Source organism: Cydia fagiglandana, chromosome 24 (genome assembly GCF_963556715.1).
Source record: "Cydia fagiglandana chromosome 24, ilCydFagi1.1, whole genome shotgun sequence".
Classification (NCBI taxonomy): Eukaryota; Metazoa; Arthropoda; class Insecta; order Lepidoptera; family Tortricidae; genus Cydia; species Cydia fagiglandana.
Window position 1 is genome coordinate 5,154,932 of NC_085955.1, and position 24,481 is coordinate 5,179,412.

At 40.8% G+C, this 24,481-nt stretch overlaps 2 protein-coding genes and 1 long non-coding RNA gene across 3 annotated transcripts in view; all 3 read right to left on the reverse strand.

Moving 5' to 3' along the window:
• Window positions 1–24,481, reverse strand: part of LOC134676164 (unextended protein) — a 304,119-nt gene that overhangs the window by 129,862 nt on the left and 149,776 nt on the right. The gene's annotated exons all lie outside the window — the stretch shown is intronic.
• Window positions 516–6,470, reverse strand: LOC134676151 (uncharacterized). The gene is made up of 3 exons (XR_010099880.1): window positions 6,356–6,470; window positions 4,958–5,035; window positions 516–3,506 (listed from the first exon to the last, which is right to left on the reverse strand). It is a non-coding gene; the product is annotated as an uncharacterized LOC134676151 (long non-coding RNA).
• Window positions 12,325–23,516, reverse strand: LOC134676554 (probable lysine-specific demethylase 4B). Its single transcript, XM_063534945.1, has 6 exons — window positions 20,614–23,516; window positions 16,623–16,704; window positions 15,391–15,515; window positions 14,318–14,462; window positions 12,824–12,916; window positions 12,325–12,479 (listed from the first exon to the last, which is right to left on the reverse strand). Exons 1-6 carry the CDS (start codon window positions 23,277–23,279, stop codon window positions 12,357–12,359), a joined length of 3,234 nt encoding a protein of 1,077 aa, XP_063391015.1. The 5' UTR covers window positions 23,280–23,516; the 3' UTR covers window positions 12,325–12,356.

The following is a 24,481-nucleotide window of genomic DNA, read 5'->3' on the forward strand; positions in this document are numbered from 1 at the left end:
TCAGATAAAATGGTACAGTCAACGGTAAAAATATGGGTGTACAAATCATTTCAAAAATATGTCCCATAACTCTTATGTCAGTGAATTAAGAACTATGGGACATATTTTTGAGTAAGTTGTCTACACCCATAGTTTTACCGTTGACTGTACCACTAACTTTTTTTGGAAAACCATCGGCTTTTGGGTTATTTAGACTCAGAATCACGAGTACTATTGAATGGGACAAAGTAAAAAAGTGTCCCCAGTTTTTCATACAAATTTTGAGTGTCAGTTTTGTAACGGTCTATACAAAAAGTATGTGAAAATGCGTTACAAAACGGTCATTTTTGGGACACATTTTTTTTTCTTTTTAAATCGATAGTCCTCGTTATCTGAGTACAAATAACGCAAAAGTTGATGAAGTTTGGAAAAAAAAATGGAAAATTAAATTAAATTAAGTGAAAGATGCCCATTAATGTGATAAAATGTATAATACAAAACGCAAGAAGTTTTAAATGTTATAAAGAAAACACAGCTTTTCATATTAATATTTATTCGAATGAGTGCATGATATATTGCTTAAGCGTACATTGTTCCTTTTTTTAGCATTAGAAAGAAGGTAAGGGATCTTGACAATACTTTTAGTTGAAAAACGCTTTTAAAAAAATCAGTAACTATTACTTACGAAAGCAGAAGAATATAAATGATCGTATTAGATTCATAATTGTTACATATTTGCCGTGACATCCCTTCACTGGCCGTGACTTATTTTTAAACGTGTTTTTCAATTAAAAGATACATCAAGATTGTTTACCTTTTTTGTAATGCTAAAAAAATGTAGGTTAGCCTTTCCCAGATTTACCTGACGTTTTATCAATCCTTACCGATATAATCTTCTTTTTACCTACTTATAGGTATTTGGGACTAGATAATTTAGTTTATTGTTATGTTTATGTCGCAGCCAACTGGTTAAATTAGTTGGCTGAAGAACAACCAGCCAAATCATTGATAGCAACGTTTAACGAGATGCCTGAACGTCGTGTAGTCATTTACTTAGTTATTTTGGTTAATATTTTATTGTAAACTAGCGACCCTGACAAATTATACATTTAAACCTTCCTCAAAAATCACTCTATTGATAGGTGAAAACCGCACGAAAATAGTCAGTAGTTTATGAGTTTATCGAGAACATACAAACAGACGCGGCGAGGGACTTTGTTTTACAAGGTGTAATGTAATTATGTATTTTTTATTATTTTATTTTATGTTATTTAATTTCTTTAAGTTTTTTAGATTACATTTAAATCACTTAGCTGAATGAACCAATCTTTTCAAAGAGCTGGTTTCCAATACGCCAAGTTGTTGATTTTCTATCGGCCTAGGCGACTAATTAGTTCGCTAACTTAACCAAATGGCTGCGACATTTATAATTATTATTTGTTGCTGCTTCTGTAAAATGGGGTGACATTAGCCATTATTATAAACGGGGCTACTTAGACACCTAGCTAGTCTTAAAAGTATTATACTTAATAAATATTTTCTTCATTACATTCAGTTATTCGATCTCGGAAAATAATAATAAATACGGGTGTACAAATTGAATAAAAGGTAAGTAATTCGTTGGCTAACTCACCTCATTTTACATGTCTTAATCCTATTTTATACAAGTGATTATGCACAGGACATTTATTGCATCTTAATAATGCCGGAAATTCAGTAATAGTTAGCTCATTGGTTATAATCATAAGTGTAACTATGTGCAAGGAATAGTTATATTCTGTTAAACATTGCGACTTATAATTTACCCATTAGGCAAATAATCTCGAAGTGATACGACAGTTTTTATATATAGTAGCAATAATTTAAAAAATATGAACTTAAAATACTTTTTAGAAGACACTGCAGCTGTTGTGAAGTGTATAAAATTATAACTTGTCGCAGCGACGAATATTTTTAAATGTGTGGTTGAGAATGTGACCCCTCCCCTGGGGTTATTTGAAACGAAATTAGCGTTACAAATGGTACCTACCGGATTCGGGGTGATTTTATTTAAAATAAGGAGCTACTCCGTTTCAAAATCGTTTATTAAAAACACCAGTCGGGACTGGTTCTTATTCATAAACGCGCCACAAACCGCAATTAGCTAATAATAGTATGTCCTTATCTGTCACTTTGGCTTATGTAATGTAAGAAAAGGATAAAACAAATTTTAACTGTAATGTATAGAAACGGTCACGTGACATTACGTTCGATTTACCCGATGCTATTTTACTTTTTTATCAGCGTATGTAGAGATACTCGTACGCTTGTCAGTTAAAAACCGTACTCGATCATTATTAGTTTTAGTTAGCTATAATTCTTACCTAGTTAGCTTGATAGGTTTTGGTAAACTGTTAATAACAAAATAAAGAAAAGTCGAAGAGTTCAAGTCACCCCGTTTTACGGTATTAACATTCAATGCGTTTCCAAATAACCCCACGGGTCTTAAATAGCCATTTTTTTAAATATGCCAACACCGTAAAAATAAATTGTAAGTACAGTGCGGTTCCGTTGCATAGGTATTTATACAGTTTATAATATATCTGATTATAATATAAGTAGTGATTTGGAATGAGATGAACGCTTTACATGACCTCGCTAGTTGTAAAAAAATATGGTTGTCTGTAAAGTCGGTTTACGGACGATATAATTTTGCGTGATAACGTAACAATAGAACATTGATGAAAAATTGCATACTTTGGCCGTAACGTTACCATGGAGATCTGTCCACAGCGTTACCATGGAGATTTGTCCACAACGTGACATTTTTTCGTGCATGCTACCGGTGTTCATCGATTTATAAGACGTTATCACGTCAAAAATGAGCTTTTGCCGATGGCTATAATGAAACGGTCTTTCCACATATTTTGTGGTTAACTGGGGTGTTAATTGTGATCATAAACTCATAAACTTAATTAATACGTGTCTAAAATAATAGATTTTTTGGGAAGATGGGCAGTAGGCCATCGCCCGTCAGGAGAGCCAAAGGATTGTACCGGCCTGCGAAAAGGCAGACTAGAATAAACGCTAACAATTTCATTCGTCTATTGAAAAAAAAAGAAAAAAAATGCCTCTCTATCGCTCGAATGTACAAGATCCGATATTGATATTGATCCGATTTTCACGTTAGCCCCTTTGCCTTTAGCGCTCGAGTAAAAAAGATTGGAGGCTCTAGGTTTAAGAGCTGGTATCTAAGTCATTTTGTCAAAAAAAAATACACTATAAAATGGGTTATTAATTATAGTGGGTCAACCAATTCTTGTCAGTAGAAAAAGGCGGCAAGCCTGCTTGATCATCTATATGTATATCCTATCGCCGGATTCCTCCAAACTTTATGGCTCCGATCACAATTATAAAAAAAAAAACATAAAACAGGTTAGCCAACATAGCGAGGTGATGTCAAGCGAGTGTGCGTTGTCGCCGCCGCGCCGGGAGGGGGCGCTACGGCGGCGTCATGCTGCCGCCATACTCGGGGGATGCGCCTCGCCCTGCAAATAAAAACATTTAAGAGCTCATCAACCACTAGCGCCACTGCTAAATAATCGTGAATATTTAAATTTAACGACAGGTATTTAATAAAGGGGGCCGCTACGTACTGTATTGTGTATTTCAGTACCTTTTTTTTTCAGTTGCTGGATTCGTCAATCTATGCGTCCAAAGTTAAAACCGCAGTTTTTGTTCTGAGGTCCTAGTTCGAGCAACATAAAAACTAGTTAGATGTATTCAATAGGTACCTAAATACACAATACCCTCTGTACCATACAAGGAAAATTGGCAATCGAATTTGAATCAACGGTATTAGAAAATAGAGTTGAATTTGTTTTGTTTTAAAATCGAACGAAACGAAATAAAAGTAACTCTATTCCATTTCATTAAGATTTAAATTTCATTGGAGGTAATTTGTACTAGTATTAGGACATTGAACCCCAAGAGGTTATAGTAAGTATGTAGCGGCCCCCTCTTTTAAATACCTGTCATTAAATTTAAATAATCACGATTATTTAACAGTGGCGCTAGTGTGCACGTTGATGGGCCTTTTCGACGCCGTTTCAAACACAAAACCGGTCTCTCGGAAGCCACGTCACGGAAGTGTCAAAACAAATATTGAACTTTATGCATATGCACGTAGGTCTATGTTGCTCTGTGGTCTGTGACCGATTAATCGGTCTTTGGCGTTGGACCTGTGGTGCGGATATATCGGTCATTGGCGTCCAAAAGGTTAACAAAAATATTCCAAAAACTCCAGTTTATTCCTTCTTGCAAAAAGACTATTCAAACTACTGCATCGATTTCTATTAAGTATAGCTAAGAACTACCGCAAGAAACTCTCTTTTACGTAAAAAAAAACCGCATTGAAATGGGCTCATCCGTTGAAGAGCTACGATGCCACAGACAGACATTGGTGTCAAACATATAACATCCTTCTTTTTGCATCGGGGGTTAAAACTAAAACCCTTACTTGGAGCCGCACACGCACACGTCACGCAAGCGGTGTGCCGTGTCTCATAAGGATCTGTATACTACAATGGGTATAGTCGCGGCCTGTCTAGAACGGACAATGAATCGTGTAATATTTTGCCTATATCGCTTTTAGTGTACATCGCGAACGGTCTAGAACGCAAAATGACCACTTTTTTATATCACACAGGTAGGTTAGGTTCGTTAGTTATCTTCAAAAACCGCACAGAATAGCCCCGCGGCAGCGAGGCTCCGTCGATATCGCTAAAGCCTCCATAACGTAAAGATACAACGACGGAAAATGATGTAGGCATTTTGCGTTCTGGACCGTTCGCGATGTAGACTAAGAGCGATATAGGCAAAATGTTACACTAGTCATTTTGCGTTCTAGACCGTCCGCGAATAACCCCTACAATGCCGCACGCACACGTGCACGTCACGCACACGCAGCCGGTGTGCACAGGCCTCTATAAGTACATACCGCGTCCTCTGCCGCGGCCGCGCCCCCTGCCCCTCCCGCGACCGCGTCACCTGCGTCCGTCGCCCAGCCCCACCATATCTGTAACAAACATAGAAGGTAGGATCACAAAAGAGATAGGTACAGAAATCAATCTACATACAAAGCGCGCTCGAGCAACGCACACATAGACACTGCTCACGGACACGATATCTCGGACCGGTTGGGACCAGTGCGAGCGCGAGTGCCATCCGCTTGAGACACGCGTCTGTGAACTTTTATGTGCAATAATGGAGAAACAAAACAAAAAGTTATTATAACTGTACAGTGGACGGTTGTTTAAATTCAACATTAACCGGTGAATTGTCGTTTTTTAAGCTACCAGTGGTTTCAGAGAGAATGCGTATGCGAATTTATTACATTGTACATGAGAATGCGAATTTATTACACTTTAAAATATAATAATCGTGCATTTCGCCAATCTCGAAATCATCGCAAGATATTTTCTGTGGCAAATTTGTAATATAACAATGACATTAAAATAAAAATACCTATTTGAGTTATTAATGTTATTATTAATTTATATTTCCATTCTTCCCGTTTCATCCTCAACAATAAATCAAACAACTAGATACGAGATACGATACGATGGATACGAGTGCCACTACCACGATAGTTTTTTGTGCATAAGTCATAGTTCGCAACAATCGCAACCCTAGAGCGACCGCCGAGCGTAGGTATGAAAAGTAAAGTACATACATGTGATTGACTTCTGTACTTATCTGTTTTGTGGTAGGATCGTATAGAAGTGGTATACGCGTGCCTCCGTGAGGGACAAAACATACGCAATGCGACACTGTGATTGGTCGAATTTATTTGTTGCCCACCATTATCCATACTAAAAAAATGGTGGGGAACAAAAAATATGTGAGACTGTGATAAAGACAAACAATAATAGCGCTTTCTCTGCTACTCCTACTGCTTTCAGATAGCTTTCAGAAGATACGTAAGACTATCCCGTTCTGTCAGTTATCCCCACCACTCATGGCCAATCCAGTTTAATACTAGATTCATGGTAACAAACCAAGTGTCATCGTGGAGTGTCAAAGGGTTAAGATGCGTATCGCGGTTAACTTTTCAATGGCATTTCTATCGCTAATTATTATTTACGAGTACAAGCCAAATAAAAAACGAAATCTCTAAATAATATAATATTTGTGTGTTGTTTCTATTTTTTTTTTTTGCGTAATTCGACATTTAGAGACTGTATACATCTCTAATAAAGTATCTAATATTTTATTGATTCCATATTTGTAATTGTATTTTGTAATTTTTGGTTATTTGTATTACTTGTAAGACATGTTAAAGAGCCCCTGTGGCCTATTTGCTGAATAAATGTTTGATGTTGATGTTGGAACATACCTATGTTAGTGGCAGTTTTCTCGAGGTACGCCAGCGGGCCCTGCAGCGCCGCGCCGGCGTACGCGCCGCGCCCGCCAGCGCCCGCCAGGAACATCCCTTGCGCTAGGCTGCTTTGATGTTGATTAAATGTTTGATGTTGATGTTGGAACATACCTATGTTAGTGGCAGTTTTCTCGAGGTACGCCAGCGGGCCCTGCAGCGCCGCGCCGGCGTACGCGCCGTGCCCGCCAGCACCCGCCAGGAACATCCCTTGCGCTAGGCTGCTTTGATGTAGATGTTGAAACATACCTATGTTAGTAGCAGTTTTCTCGAGGTATGCCAGCGGGCCCTGCAGCGCCGCGCCGGCGTACGCGCCGCGCCCGCCAGCACCCGCCAGGAACATCCCTTGCGCTAGGCTGCTTTGATGTTGTTTAAATGTTTGATGTTGATTTTGAAACATACCTATGTTAGTGGCAGTTTTCTCGAGGTACGCCAGCGGGCCCTGCAGCGCCGCGCCGGCGTACGCGCCGCGCCCGCCAGCGCCCGCCAGGAACATCCCTTGCGCTAGGCTGCTTTGATGTAGATGTTGAAACATACCTATGTTAGTGGCAGTTTTCTCGAGGTACGCCATCAGCGGGCCCTGCAGCGCCGCGCCGGCGTACGCGCCGCGCCCGCCAGCGCCCGCCAGGAACATCCCTTGCGCTAGGCTGCTTTGATGTAGATGTTGAAACATACCTATGTTAGTGGCAGTTTTCTCGAGGTACGCCAGCGGGCCCTGCAGCGCCGCGCCGGCGTACGCGCCGCGCCCGCCAGCGCCCGCCAGGAACATCCCTTGCGCTAGGCTGCTTTGGTTGATTAAATGTTTGATGTTGATTTTGAAACATACCTATGTTAGTGGCAGTTTTCTCGAGGTACGCCAGCGGGCCCTGCAGCGCCGCGCCAGCGTACGCGCCGCGCCCGCCAGCACCCGCCAGGAACATCCCTTGCGCTAGGCTGCTTTGCATCTGTATTTATAAACAAATCTTAATGTCACGTCACTGTTAATCCATTATACTTTATGGCTCCTCTACACTATGGGCCAGCGCCGGCCACTCCAAGGGACGCAGCCATGCGGTAAAATGAGATAGCAATACCACTTGCTCCCTCTAATGCATAAATGCGTCCCTTGGAGGTGCCGGCGCTGGCCCATGTGTAGAGGAGCCATTACGGCAATTGATTGAATACAATCGGAATTGGGTGAGCTAAAATACCTACCCCCTTATTCATAAACGTCTACTAAAGTTGACAAGCCGTTAATAATCGTTTGTCCCTTTCCATCATACCAATACGTCGGAAAGGGACAAACGATTATTATCGGCTTGTCAACTTTAGTAGACGTTTATGAATAAGGGGTTCATTCTTTGCAAGAAGTAGTGTAGTATTGCTGGTTCTGGCGCAAGATTTTTTTTGTGGTTTGTTTTGTAGCTTGCGGTACAAATGTAAGGAGTAGGTAGCAATTTAACATAAAATAAAGCCGTTGATTTTAAGCACCTACGTCTAGCCTCTTGTTGAGGCATATGTAAAAACACTAAACTCTCGCGTTTTTTACACATATTTAATTACACAAACGGGTCTACCGCGATATTATTTCATTGTTTTTACCTTAAATTCAGACGTTTCAGCTGAGTTGTGTCTTTCCGTGACCACAGCTGGTGAAACTCAGCTGAAACGTCGGAACTTAGGATTAAAACAATGAAATTATATCGCGGTAGACCCGTTTGTGTAATTAAATATATATGCATATATAAATAATTTGGCCAAGTCCGAGATAGCTCGAGGCATTTAGTGTTCCGTACGGCTACCATCAGTTTGGCATTGACATAAACGATATCGTGAACGTAATTTACTTCCTATAGGTATATCTCTTTCGCACTAATATGTCAGTACGAGCGAGATGCATAGAAAGTAAATTACGTTCACGCCCACGGTAGCGTTTATGTCAATGCCAAACTGATGGTAGCCGTACCGCTCGCATCCTTACATTTTACAGAGGTTGTTTGCCTGTTTTTAGGGTACCGTATTCAACTACACACACAGAACAATAGTACAAAGTGTCTAAGTGCGAAGGCCGAAGGCCGAGCTTTAGCAAAATGTCATCGCTTTAGCACAGAGCAATAGTACAAGTGTCTAAATGTGAAGGCCAAAGGCCGACCTCCGCGTAGCCCGAAGGCCCGAAGCGTCCAGGATGTCAGTGCTTTAACACAGAACAATAGTACAAGTGTCTAAATGCGAAAGCCGAAGGCCGAGCTCCGCGTAGGGCCGAAGGCCCGAAGCGTCCAGGATGTTAGTACTTAAACACAGAACAATAGTATAAGTATCTAAATGCGAAGGCCGAAGGCCGAGCTCCGCGTAGGGCCGAAGGCCCAAAGCGTCCAGGCTGTCAGTTCTGTATTTAACCACTGACATCTTGCAGGCGTCGGGCCTTCGGCCCTACGCGGAGCTCGGCCTCCGGCCTTCGCATTTAGACACTTGTATTAATTACCTGTGTTTAGAACTGACCTCCTGGATGCTTCGGACTTTCGGCCCAATGCGACTTCAGCCTTTGGATTTTGCGACTTAGACACTTGTACTTAAAAATACTTGGAAAAGTTACGGGAGGCGCGCGTCTGTCGGACGCTTCGGATCTTCGAATCGCTCCTTCGGCCTTTGCATTTAGTTAGATTCTTGTACTATTGCTTTGTGTTTGAATACCGAAGTCGAGCATCTCGCGAATGCTTGATGTATTATAATAATTTAGAGTAAGGCCAAGCGCGCACCACGATTTTTTGTCCTGCGATAATTTTGTCGCAGAAATGCAACGTATGTGTTTATATGTTAGTGCGCGCATATGCGACAAAAAAATCGCAGCGATTTTTAAATTGTGATTTGTCACATTTTTCCGCAATTGTTCGCGACGCGATTGTCGCAAAGTGAATTGCAGCATGCGGAGTTGTATGGCCCCGCGCGCACTATGATAATAAAATCGCACCCCGGCCGGACCTCAGTCGGCATTTCGCTCTCCAAACCCCAACATCTCGGCACCTGCACCTCCAATGGAGTCTCAAAATGAGACGCTAGATGTTGACCATTTAATTATGGAAATAGACGGGGATCACCAGTCATACAGCAATCGCATATTAAAGACACGTTTCATGACAAGCGACTGGTCGACTTTTTCATTTTCATCGCAGTGCGCGCAGTGAATTTTCTGCGATATATTACAGCGCGATTCTAAAATCGTGTCGCAAAAATTTATATCGTGGTGCGCGCTTGGCCTATAATACCTTAAAATGTAACATAACTCCTTCAATTTGAATTTAGAACTCATTATTATTTTTTATTTAATTTTGTTTCTAGTTCTATGCCATATATAGACTTTAATATTATTTAGAACTGCTAAAAAACAAGATCGGCTTACTTTAAATATTTCGTCAATTTTACCTTTGTTTCTAAAAAACTGTGATATTTAACTGTCATATACTATTTATTAATGTCTTCCAAAATTATTTTCTCGTAACAGGACTGAGGGGCTACCGCGTAAACCGAAATTCGCAATTTGCGGGGATCTTTCTCTTTTACTCCAATGAAGGCGTAATTAGAGTGACAGAGAAAAATGCTCGCAATTTGCGAACTTCTATTTTCGCGGTTATAGCCCTGAATCTTGTTGCTCACCGATCCGTTCAAAAATATACATAAGTACTGAATATAATTAATAGATATTATAATTATACAATTAATACAGAAATGTAATGATACTTAATGAAAAGGAATATTGTGTATATTGTTTCGACGAATCAGATACTCTCAATAAAATCTATACATGAGGCCAAAGCTGTTCATAAATATCAAATGACTTTATTATCTCTATACGCCTTACTAACTCTATGTGTCCTATTGTGGAAAAAAAAACACAACGACAGTCAAGAACGGAATTCTTAATTTGAATTTTTCAGATTTTTGAGATGCTAGTCCATTGCTTGGAAAGCCCGTTCGAAATTGAAACTTATTTGCAATATAATAAGGTCGTATTTTGTAGAACTCTCTCATACTTATAGTAGGCTATTAAGATAAAATTAAATATCCCACAAAAATAAGCAAGCAGAATTAAACTTTATGTCAAAGACATAAGTCATAAATTTCAATGCCAAAGTTTTAACTAAGGATGTTTCTCGCCTAATATGAATTGACCAGTGTAAGCATCAGTTAGCTAGCCCTAAGCAACCAAAGGTCAAGCTGCAGTTGAAAAACTAATAAAGATAAAGTTAAGCTGATAATTTTCCCGCCGTCTCCATGCTTCTTTAAGTTGGGTATTGACTGGTCAGCTGCCTGTTAGCTATAGTTTTCGCGAAAATCGCCAGGACAGAGGTGAAAATTTTTGTATGAAAACTTGCAACTTTAAATGCATTTTTTGACGAAACTATTGCAGTCTAAAATGAAGTCAAAATCAGTCCATCGACTCAATTTTTTGCAAGCTTTCTAATGGTACCCCACACGATTCTTACAAATGAAAAAAGTTTCAGCCTACCCCTCTCAACCCCCTAAATTTCCCCCTTTAATAAGAAATAAGCAGTTTTGACTTATTCACAATATGAGTGGTGGTAATTGCTATAACTGTTCCAAATTTTAGGTATCTATGTCAAACGGTCTCTGAGAAAAACGTATTTAACTGATTTGCAAGACCGAAGTGATCCCATAAGTGTTCCGTAAACAAAGTTTTGTACGGAACACTAAAAATCATTAAAAATTTTACGTTTCAATTATTGATATGTCGCTGCCTATATGATGTTATTTTTAAGATAAATAATCAGACACAATCGGCAAAGAAAATTAACAGTAGTACAAACTTATTTACTTGTTTAAAATTAAAATAATGGCTAACACATAACAACAAGTAAAAATTTGAATATAAAAATAAAAATACATACCTTATTCGGTCGACAAACAAATCCAAAAGAAACTGAGAAATAAGGAAAACAAATAAAACCAAAAAAATCATCTTAATTCTTACAATATATTTATAAACCTTACTGGGCAGATACTTATATAGGTAATAATTTACAAAGAAAATTGAGAGAAATTAACGAATACTAAAGCTTATATAGTCTGTCAAGCCATTTACATCAATAGAAAAAAGCGGCAAATTTATAAAATGTAGGCGCAAAGGGTTATCTATCATCCATAGAAAATCTGAATTACGTGCCTTTTTCTATTGACAAATTTTTTTGACAGATTATAGGTACCTTTTCAATATGATTATTACATTTTTTATTATAGCCTCTTGGGGTTCAATGTCCTAGTACTAGTACAAATTAGCTCCAATGAAATTTAAATCTTAATGAAATGGAATAGAGTTTCTTTTATTTTGTTTCATTCGATTTTAAAACAAAACAAATTCAACTCTATTTTCTAATACGATTGATTCCAATTCAATTGCCAATTTTCCTGTTTTGGTGGGCCGCTAGAGGATAATATAAATACTTTTTTTTATGAATTATACACATCATTAAAAAAAATCCTATGAGTATGAGCGCCTACAAGAAAGTTTAAGTTCAAGAAAACAGCTCGGCTACTACCTAATTCAATTTAAAAAATAGTCTATCGCTCTGTAAGTTTCCTACTTCCCTAAAGGCTTATTTAGTCGATGGAAGAACTCGCATGCGAGTTTCATTACATTGCGGCATTTGATTGGTTGGCTGAATTGGATGTAACCAATAGTCCTCAATGTAACTAAAATCGCATACGAGTTCACGCGCCGTCTAAAGGCCTGTGCACACCGGCTGCGTGTGCGTGACGTGTACGTGTGCGTGCGGCGTTGTAGTATACAGATTCTTACAAGAGACGGCACACCGCTTGCGTGACGTGTGCGGCTCCAACATTTTAGCGCACGCTCACGTGCACGTCACGCACACGCAAGCCGGTCTGCACAGGCCTTAAATCAGCTCTAACTCCAATGAACTGAAATCGGTGCAATCCTGATATGTGTGTTTAGAGGTCGCTAGTGTCGCTACCGGCGGGGTACAGCGGGGTATGCGGGCGGGAGCGGGGGCCGCGGTACCTGCTGCTGTTGCAACGCCTGTTGCTGCAATGCTGCTTGCTGCGCCGCGGCCGCTGCTGCCATCTGTTGAGCCTAAGGCGTAAATAAATAAATAAATATTCGGAGACAATCTTACACAAATATGTAGACCCTAAGCTAAGCAAAACTTGCCGTGTATTTGACTACTAGTCAAATCAGTTTCTTATTTCGAACTGACAAAACGATTTTGCTACTATGGATACAGAATAAATAATAGTACTAGGTACAGAAGATTCACTCTCTAACAAAACGCGTCTGTTACGATCAGGACAGATATAGCCGCTAGGTGGCGACAGTCCCACGCGCGGCTACCAAAATTGGAGTGGAACGGCTGTACTTTTAGCTACCTGTAGCAAAGCGACGAAATCGCGGAGTGAGCCACGCCTGATAGAACGTACCTGGACACTTTGCTGCACTCCGCAGGGTTGCATCGGAGACGCGGCCTGCTGCAGCGGTGGCGCCGTTTGACACTTGTTGTACACCGCGTGGCCCTGTCAAAACACACACTATGTAACTCGAGTAAAAGAAGCAGCGATTTAAAAATAATAGGGAATATTACGCGAAACTGCGTAAGTAGCGCCACTACCACTATCTGTCTCAATCTGGGGGTCTACTGCGAAACAAGAATATCGAAATTTCGTTATGTTACCTCTCTATCACTCTTGCATATCCGAGCGATAAAGAGGCAGATAACTAAATTTAGATTTTCGCGTTTACCGGTAAGCCCTTGTTAACAAACCGCCTTGGTGCATCAATGTCATATTTTATTGTCTGTTAAAACTTGTCAAAAACAGTTTAAGGCACAGTATGTATAAGTTAGTCTATGAATTTACAGTGCTGCACTCTGGCGGCAGAACATTGCAGTAATATCCCCTATTGCACACATATGAAGCTATCTTAAAAGTAAAAGCTTGTAAAAATCAAAGTCTCTCCGAAATGAAGTGCTTTGAACCAAACGCTCGTTGAGGTCGAATGTTGTTTTACTTATGTTCGCGTCGCGAATTCATTTAAATTAATTATCTATATGTAAGGCCCCTCGCCCACGGCGACTTTTTGTAGCGATGCTGTGGCGCGTTCGCACAGATACAGTCGCGACACACCTCGGACACTGGCGAACAAATGTATGAAACAAGCGTTTAGTAAACGCGCGACAGCATCGCTACAAAAAGTTGCCCTGGGCGAGGGGCCTAAGGTAAGGTCGGGTAAAATCATTACCTTTGACTTTGATCCCTTGTAACGCAAACCACTATTTTGCAAATAAGTTACCTGCAGATCAGCCAGCAAGGTCTGCCACTGGCTAATTTTTCAAATCAGTTACCTGTAGATCAGCCAGCAAGGTCTGCCATTGGCTAATTTTGCAAATCAGTTACCTGTAGATCGGCCATGCCACTAGCTAATTTTTCAAATCAGTTACCTGTGGATCACCCAGCAAGGTCTGCCACTGGCTAATTTTGTCAGTTACCTGTAGATCTGCCAGCAATGCCTGCCATTGGCTAATCAGTTACCTGTAGATCAGCCAGCAAGGTCTGCCACTGGCTAATTTTGTCAGTTACCTGTAGATCAGCCAGCAAGGTCTGCCACTGGCTAATTGTGTCTGTTACCTGTAGATCAGCCAGCAATGCCTGCCATTGGCTAATCAGTTACCTGTAGATCAGCCAGCAATGTCTGCCATTGGCTAATCAGTTACCTGTAGATCAGCCAGCGAAGTCTGCCATGCCATTGGCTAATTTTGCAAATTAGTTACCTGTAGATCAGCCCGCAAGGTCTGCCACTGGCTAATTTTGTCTGTTACCTGTAGATCAGCCAGCAAGGTCTGCCACTGGCTAAAATTCCTTATCTGTTACCTGTAGATCAGCCAGCAAGGTCTGCCACTGGCAAATTTTGTCTGTTACCTGTAGATCAGCCAACAATGTCTGCCATTGGCTAATTTTGTCGTAGTGCCGGCGGAGAAGCTCTTCTTTACGCTGCAGCTCGCATTTCAACTCGTTGTTGTCCTCGCGCACGAGGAGCTCGGGCTTCATCGCTGAGAGGAGGAACCTGGGGAATTCATTTAAGCTTAGTTTATAGAAACAAAAAAGTATAAAGTCTTGCATTACATACATGGTGCTCACGAGGAATGCGAAAGATATTAACCACGCATTTCTGAAGTCAAAAGAAGGAAAAAAAATAATGAGTTTAGGCCAATTTCGCCAAGAAAAAACATTTTATCAGGAACACGCTGTTAAAATTTTTGGGTTTCCTCATGTTACACCGTGTATAGGTTAGTACCTATATATAATGCAATAAATTATTCTTCTTTCGTAACGTAACTTGCACGTGTAACAAAATCAGATCCAAATTTTGTGCGTCAAGTAAAACGGCTGTACAATCAGCAAGAAAATAAGCATTAACAACACATCTTTATTTATTTGTATGGTAACAAATAGAGATGCACCGGATATTCGATTAATATCGGGTATCCGGCCATTATTTTAACATCCGGCCTGATACCGGATAGTGACCTACTATCCGGCCGGATACCGGATAGTAACATTGCTTGGTTTCGGAGTAAACAAAATTGGAATAAGAAACAGTCATAGTCGTAGGTCGTAGGTCATAATCGTACTCGTTTATTATTTTAAAACAATTTAAACATTTCACTCGCACGCGCACTCATCGAACGTTAACTACGAAATAGGTCAAAACCTGCACAATGCGCACCTGAAAAACCGAAATGTAGGTATAGTTCCGCCGGGCAAATATTCGGCGGCCGGATACCGAATATTAGGCCGATGGTCAGGCCCAATATCCGGTATCCGGCCAAACAACTATCCGTTGCATCTCTACTATCTCTAGTAACAAAGGTGTGTTACGTTACGATATATTTGGTCACTTTGACTATAGGTACTAAAAGATAGAGTTATAGGATATTATTTAAATTTGGGCCACATGTGGCCCGCAAGCCGTAGTTTTGAGCCTGTAATACCTCTTTTGCAGGAAGAACGCCTCCATCTGCCTGGCGAGGTCAATGAACCGCTCCACCTCCACCTTCACCTCTTCCTTCTCCACGCTGGGCGACGCTTCCTGCTTCGTCAGCACGTTCAGACATGCCTGCGTGCAAATACACTCCGTATAAATGCCGACGGCCGACGGCCAATCGTAAGATCAGGCAGATCGTAATGTTGCTAATGTTTTGACGATAGTCACATGAAACCAATATATGTATAGGTAGGATAGGTTCGTTAGATTGCTTCAGATGCCCGAGGGCAAACTGTCCAGAAATAGGAGCCCCGCGTAGCGGGGCTCCGTCGACTCAGGGTTCTAGTTAGAGATTTTCACGTTTCACGATATGCCTAGGAATTTCACGATATGCCTGATCTCACGATCGGCCGCCGACATAAACATCGGTTTTCCTAGGATAGCGGTGCCGTCATATAGCGGCCGTCTCCATACTATACTCTGTATCTTTAGGTATTTAAATAAAATTCAACAAATAATTTGTACATTTTTTGGTAGTTAAGTATTAGGGATGTACCGACTATCCGGTCTCATTTGTAGTCGGCAAAAATGGCCGATTAGTCGGCACTTTATAAGTGTCAGAAAAGCAGGGCAAAAAGAAGTAAACAGCGCATATTTTCATAAGCTTTTTACCTATTTTACCCAATTTTTTATTTAGGGTGCTTATGAAAACTTTTGTTCGAAATTATTGACCTTGTGGTCGGTTTTTTATGTCAGATTGTGCGGTCGTAGTATGAAAATAGCGCGACGAAAGGGGTGAAACGATTGTTTTTATAATGCATTTGAACCGAAGTTAGGCCAAGCTAATGATCTGGCCGACTAGCCGACTAATCGGCTATCCGAGCGCCGATTAGTCGGCCAAATCAATAGTCGGTACATCACTAATAGTTATAACATTTATTGGTTAACGGGTTACGCTCGTAGCGTGTAGCCACGGTTTCGCCGTATGTAGCGCGTAGTCGCTACGAACAGTGTACCCGACAGTCGGTTTCTTGGCCCTGAATGTGGCAAACAAACAGATTATCTATCTAAGACCCTACTATCTATCTATATGTGCTACAGTTTCCTTCTACGGCGCTACGACCTACGACGCTACGCGCATCAGTGTGCTACGCCGTAGCACTGCACTGGACGCGTACTCTTGATAACTCACGCTGATTGGTGCATGCGATAAGAAAGTGTGTTTCACCGCTGAGCTACGGTTGTAGCAGATAACATGGGTTTCCCGGCATGTAGCGGAAATGCGTCGTAGAGGCAAAACGACAGCGTGTCGTGATTAGCACTGAATAGGTGGTATCAAAACTTATTATATTAAGATCTGTCCTGTAAAAGGGCCCACTGATTAACAGTCCGCCGGACGGTATCGGCCTGTCAGTTAGGACAAAATTTTGACAGTTCCGAATAACTGACAGGCCGATACCGTCCGGCGGACTGTTAATCAGTGGGCCCCTTTAGGCAACATCTCTAGAGTTGCAGGCGTCCGTAGTGGTGAGTGGGTGACCATTTACTTTCCGGTAGGTCGTACGCTTCTTTGCCACCAACGTGATATGAATAGAAGGGCCACCAGTTGAGTGGAAAGATAACTGATAATAGTGATAATACCTACTTGATTACTGTTATCTATAATACCTATCTATACGTATGGAATGAATAAGTATTTGGCAAAAATTTCATTTTTGGTACAAGCTTTTATCGCTGACTGTACTTTTCTCACGACAGACAACTAATACTCATCGAGACAATTCTAAAAATCCCTAACACAATTAGGTTGCGTTGTTTCATCACAGAGTTCCTATGGCCACCTCCTGTCTCCATCATCAGATCAGTTCGAAAGTACCATATTATTGTATTGTCATCAGAACTACATACAGCTGCCAATTTTCATAACGCTACGGTCCTTGGAAGATGGTTGAATTAGTTACCTTAGATTCCATTACATAGTTACATACAGGTCGACGTTCCTATGGCCACCTCCTGTCTCCATCATCAGATCAGTTCGAAAGTACCATATTATTGTATTGTCATCAGAACTACATACAGCTGCCAATTTTCATAACGCTACGGTCCTTGGAAGATGGTTGAATTAGTTACCTTAGATTCCATTACATAGTTACATACAGGTCGACGTTCCTATGGCCACCTCCTGTCTCCATCATCAGATCAGTTCGAAAGTACCATATTATTGTATTGTCATCAGAACTACATACAGCTGCCAATTTTCATAACGCTACGGTCCTTGGAAGATGGTTAAATTAGTTACCTTAGATTCCATTACATAGTTACATACAGGTCGACGTTCCTATGGCCACCTCCTGTCTCCATCATCAGATCAGTTCGACAGTACCATATTATTGTATTGTCATCAGAACTACATACAGCTGCCAATTTTCATGACGCTATGATCGTTGGAAGATGGTTAAATTAGTTACCTTAGATTCCATTACATAGTTACATACAGGTCGACGTTCCTATGGCCACCTCCTGTCTCCATCATCAGATCAGTTCGACAGTACCATATTATTGTATTGTCATCAGAACTACATACAGCTGCCAATTTTCATGACGCTATGATCGTTGGAAGATGGTTAAATTAGTTACCTTAGATTCCATTACATAGTTAGTTACATACAGGTCGACGTTCCTATGGCCACCTCCTGTCTCCATCATCAGATCAGTTCGACAGTACCATATTATTGTATTGTCATCAGAACTACATACAGCTGCCAATTTTCATGAGGCTATGATCGTTGGAAGATGGTTAATTAGTTACCTTAGATTCCATTACATAGTTAGTTACATACAGGTCGGAATAGAGTTAGACCAAGATAAGACTGCATTCGAAGTACAGTCAATTTGATTCCTAGGCCACCACAGAACCATGTCATAATCATAATGAATCATTTAACTTGTATTTATCTGACGTATCGTCTTACGTCTAAAGGCTCCGTCACACAGGTGCCTTTTACGGGCGGCGCGTGAGCGGGGCGCGCCGCTTTTACATATAAAACGCTCACGCCCCGCCCGGAATACGGCTGTGTGACGGAACCTTAACAGTTAAAGCGAAATGGTTCTACAGTGGCTAGGAATCAAATTGGTTGACTTTACCTATCTACCTAGGTAACTAGCAAGTCAATAGTACATTGTGTATTAAGGGCGGGAAATAAGAAATTACGAACGAGTGTCAATTTTAAGCCCGACGCGAAGCGAGGGCTTAAAATGTTCACGAGTTCGGAATTTCTTTACCGCCCGTGGCACACACAATGTTTTTCATCACACTTGTAAGGAAAAAAAGGAGAATTAATAAAAACAAACTTCTGTATAAAACACTTTTCCGCCCTAGGGCGAAAATTTCAATTTCCCGCCCGCAAGCCCTACGTGTAAATAAGTGTTTTTCATCACACTTGCTCGGAAAAGATTTTTTCCGCCCTAGGGCGAAAATTTCAATTTCCCGCCCGCAAGCCCTACGTGTAAATACATCTTTTCCGAGCAAGTGTGATGAAAAAAAATTTACAGTACATATGGTGCTACTTTACCGCCCTAGCGCGGTAATTGGCACAATACGTGCATGTCGAAAATTTAAAGGGCCATTTGTACTGCAAAACGTTGTACAATACACGTGCGAAAAGGTAATTATCAACTCGTGTCGATTTAAAACACTCCCTTCGGTCGTGTTTAATTTATAGCCACTCGTGAATTTCTTACTTTTCGTACGAGTATCGTAATGTGCTATAATAGGTCACTAACAAGTTAAATAATAAACATATAGACATTAAAACTGAATCATTTATTAGATCAATTAATACAAGAGATTTATTTAAAATTTACATCATTAAACCACTCTCACACATAATATAGCTATAATTATGAAGTCTTTAATTATTTATCTATCAACATAGATATTTTTGCTAACCTTACGTCTACACCTACTTTCTAGCGCTATGTGAAGTAACATGTATATGTCGGCGGCCGATCGTAAAATCAGGCATATCGTGAAACGTGAAAATCTTTAACTCGTTCCCTGAGTCGACGGAGCCCCGGCATCTGAAGCAACCTAATAATGAACCTATCCTGCCTATATATTGGTTTAATGTGACTATCGTCAAAACATTACACAGGAACATTACGATCTGCCTGATCTTACGATCGGCCGCCGACATATATACTCTGTATCTTTAGGTATTTAAATAAAAGTAAACAAATAATTTGTACATTTTCGGGCAGTTACAACATTTATTGGTTAACCAACCAAATACAAAACCGCCTGGGTCAGTCACCTGACTTTAACCTACATTATTTGATCATGTTTTCATCTACCCTCAACTGGCTAAGGGTGGATTTTGATTACTTTTATTTAAATACCTAAAGATACAGACATATAAATTAAGATGAAAGCTAAACACACTTTCCACCAGAGAAGGGCCCTTCTGTGACGGAAAGCCACATATTAGCTTACTTCAAAACCATTGGATGCAAGCATTATCCAAAAAAAATATAGCAAAAACCTTTTTTACAACATAATTTTTTACCTTTCTTAGTTACCAACTTTGATTTGTTAGCTAAATTTAGACCAAGATAACTCTGCAACGATCTTGACAGCACAGACTGTGCTAGTGTTATTTATAAGTCAGGATTTCATAGACGTTTAAAATAACACTGGCACAGTTTGGGCTATTAATATCGCTGCAGATTTGATCTTGATATATCTCTAGATGTGTTCTGATCTGATACAAAACAAAATATATTTTTGTTAAATTATAAACCAGAACAAAAACACTTTTATTTCTTCTTTATGATATCGAGTTAGGCACTGGTCCCACCGCGAGCTAGTAAGCTATGAGCTATCGGCTATAAACACGAACAAAAGATAAGCACTCCCGTGTAAATAAAAGAGACACGGCGATATTTATAGCTCACCGCTGGGCGAGTAACTATAAATATCGCCGTGTCTCTTTTATTTACACGGGAGTGCTTATCTTTTGTTCGTGTTTATAGCCGATAGCTCATAGCTTACTAGCTCGCGGTGGGACCAGTGCCAAGAGATATAAAAAAAGGTTTTTGTATAAGAAATTTGGAATTACATCTGATACAACTTAACTCCATTCGGTGGCTCTACATTGACATATATCTAAACACATTAAGTGCATTATAAATTAATTTGAAACGCTATAGTTAATTTACTTAATACTATTACGGAAAATAGTATGGTGAATGATACGTTCTGTAATATGGTGACTGTGAGGGCAACTGCCCGTACATGGGGGGGTAGTTTTGCTGTGGCTGCTGCACACTTTGCTGGTAATATAACTCTGGTCGCCATTGAGATCTGTCAGGGTTTAACTGCTGTTGTGTAGGCTGCAATCTATCTGCTGCATTCTGCATTGCTGTTCGGAAATCAACAGGATTCTCCATAAACATATTGTCGTTATATTGACCTATAGGTTGCCATTCTGTTGGTTTTTCCGGCGTTTTCGTCTTTTGTGGCGGCTTTTCTGCCGGTTTTCGTTTAGAGCTAGTGTTCCGGTAACATGGTGGTGGCGATTTGTTTGTCTGGGTTAAGAATTTTTGGAATTCGCTTACAAATTCATTTGGGTCCTTTTTGATGGGTTGTATAACTGCTGGGACGCGTTGTTGGTCGATTATTGTGCTGGTGTAGGTCTTCACTGGTGTGCTTTGGATTGTGGATGGTGCTGAGGACTTTGGAGTTTCCTTCGGTACAGATTTGTGGCCATATTCTGGAGTGTTCAGATTCTGTGGTAGAGTTGTGTAGCTTTTCTGACTCTGTGGGATTGCTTGGTAAGTTTTTGGCGGATTGTGATGGGCATACAATTTTGGACTGGACATTATTGGTTGTAACGGAGAGTTGTATGCAAAGTTAGGGTTCTTTTTGGGTGTTCGCGGTTTTCTCGGCTTGCGTTGTACTTCGCCCTCAACTGGTTCCTTCTTCGGTTTAGGAGTCTTTTTTACGGGTTCTTTCTTGACTTTTTCCTTTTTTGGTTTTTCCTCTTTCTCTGTCTTTTCTGCCGGTTTTCGTTTCTTTTTCTCTTTCTTCACTGGTGGGACTGAAGTCTCACCAGTAGTAGATGGCAATGGTGGACCTAGATGTAATGGATCTCCAACACTGTCAACCTTCTCCTCTGTCTTTGGACTGATAGCAGCTTCATGTGGTGGTGACTCCCAGGTGGAAACAAGAGCGGCCATATCTTCAAGTTGTTCACTGGATAGTTTTTTGGTCTTAACCTTACGACCACCTTTTGTTTTTGGAGTAGGTGGCGCTTTCTTTTTCTCCTCACTCGTCTCTTCATCTTTTTCTGTCTCATTTTTAACTTTAGCTTTAGTTTCTTTCTTGCCAACACTCTTTCTGCTCTTCCCTTTAGATTTTTCTTTTTTACTCTTGGGTTCTTCATAATCAGAATCTCTGTCTGAGTCAATGTAACCTATATCGGGTAGCTGTGCCTCAGATGGGTCCATTTCATCTCCTTTTAGCCAGATATCTTCAAGGGCATCAAGTTGTGTGTCATCAGGTTCCATTGGGAGATGTCGGCGCTTCATGGAAGTCATCATATCCAGATCACCTTCTGCCATGGTCATTTCTGCATCATCCATGACATCTTCTCCGAGAATAGAAACAGCAATAGCACCTTCAGAAATGCTCTTACTAGCCATAGCTCTTTTAAGATGGAGCGGGTGACGCTTCTTTTTCTTCAAGCCCTCCTCTTCAGCCTCTATAAATGACTCTGGTAATTCCGTGTTATTCTTGTTGCACAATATGTCTTGGCCTGAAGGATGCGGAGCGGGGACCATCTTCTCGGGCTGCTCCGGGTGGCAGCCAATGTCTTGGCCTTTAAGCCATAGCTCATATCTGTCAGGCTGGAATCTCTTCACAAAGGTATCCATAGATATTTTGACCATGTCATTGCTGCATGTACACTGTGTTGCTCGTTTGCCATACTCAACCCATCTTGGAGCTGCAAAGTTAGTTGACTCTGCACAGTTGAAGCCGTGATTGAAACCAGCGTGATAGCCATACGGGAATGTGATCATAATCTCTCCAGCTTCTTGTGTTATTTTATTTATTGGAACCGAGTACTGTTTTAAGATTTGTGGTGAGATCAAGGTCATTTTATGTCTTAAAAAGGCTTGGCAAGTCTTGGCTGATGTTGGGAAGAAACCGGAGGCAATTCTTTCAAATCTCTTCCCATGTTCTGGGGGTATGCAGTACCATGTTTTCGGCTCTCCAAAATGCAGATAGTTTATTGAGTAGAGGTCCATGTCTTCAGTGTGCCAAGCGAATGTAGTCTTCCACATACCAAAGTAAAGGTATGCTGTGTTGACTCCATCAATTTCGATGCCGTAGTCGGAGTTGACAAAGTCCAGAATGGTGCCGAGGTGATTTATGTTCCATTCTTTTACGTCTGGATCGGTGATGCTGCCATTGACATCAGCACCATATATAGGAGCCACATACGTAACGTTTTTCCAGTACTTCCTCTCCAAATCCTCGTAGCTGGAGTGTCGCGGGGTGCAGTACTTCGCAGAGTTAGCCAGGATCGAAAACTGCTTCACTGTCATAGCTTTCTTCTGGATGTTTATTTGTTGAAACAAACCTTGCTTGCCCGTCACCACTTGACATATAGGCGAGGGGATAGTGATGTTGAGATCATTGAGGTCGTATCCCGCCTTGCGGGGCACCCATTCTGGTGGAGGAATAACTTTCGCAAGCCCAGCTTTGTGGGCTCCCTTCGACTCCATGTATTGGATGAATTTGTTGAAATCTTTGAACTCATCCCACGTAGGGCGGAAGGTTTGTATTGTTGGAACACCTCCATTACTGCACGCGTCTTCCCCTGCCGTAGACATGGTGGTTTTCAGATACACTCGAGTCCCAAAATCAACACAATTTCGTCATTCACTGCACAGTCTCAATTACTAGTCTCAAACCACTTTCCATAATAACGTCAATTAGCTTATACACTGTTTATGAAAATCCACTGTAAATCACTGTTTTAGTCCGCTGTTTTATTTAACAGCACGCGAGAAATCTTTCGTAACAATGTGAAAACATTATCAGTAAAATGGCCGACGAGACGATGCGCTTCCAACAAAAATCCCTTCACGAGCAGTAAAAGATGCATAAGTCAAATCAGGTCACGTACACACTAATGTTCTTGGCGTTTTGGGATAAATGAATGAATTTCGCTTATGAAGCTTCGACTGAACGCAACACCGGCCACGGTATGATTAGATCCTGTATGTTGGTAGCGATAGTATATTTTGACAGTTGTCAACACAGAATAATTTTAGGAGGTTATGAATGAAAACGCAATTGTACGACAATTAAAAATTAACTAGCGTCGTTGCTTACCTGAAATGATTCTTCAAATTCCTCAACTAAATTACCACTGCCACTTGATGGTGCCGCCATCTTGTTTATTGGCTTTTAATCGCTTTTTGTTATTGTTTGTCCTGGCACAACTGTCACTGGCGAGTGTAGTGCGCGCACACAAGTCAAGGGGCCCCACAAAACAAACTCATTCACTTCTACTTCGCTCGCTCGTCGCTCGCGTTGTTCGTTCTCGCTGCGAACGTTGACTTCAAGCGTCATCGATCTGTCAGGGCTGCCACGAACTTAAAACTTTTTTGTTTTAAGACGACTGTTTTAGATTTGTTATCTTCCTACGCCGATCTTACGATTCACGCACTATAGCACATGATGGATTATACTATTAAAATAATCATAAAAACTGCACCGTGATGATAACAAACAATAAAATTGTATACTTAATACACATCAATGATACGATACACCATATTAAGGCCTTGTGCCCGACACGATTACGGCAAATAGGCTACAATAGAATTTATTTGTGGATATTGAAACGAGGCAATGCGGTAACACACATCCGCGCGTGGCGACAGCTGGCCTTGACTGACTGAAGTATCAGAAGCATGAGCATTAAGCAAAAACTTTTACTATTTTGCTACGCAGAAACATTCTCTTGTGCCGCAAATCAGGCGCAGTACTAAGTACCAATCCCTGAACATTGTACTTATGATTTGTT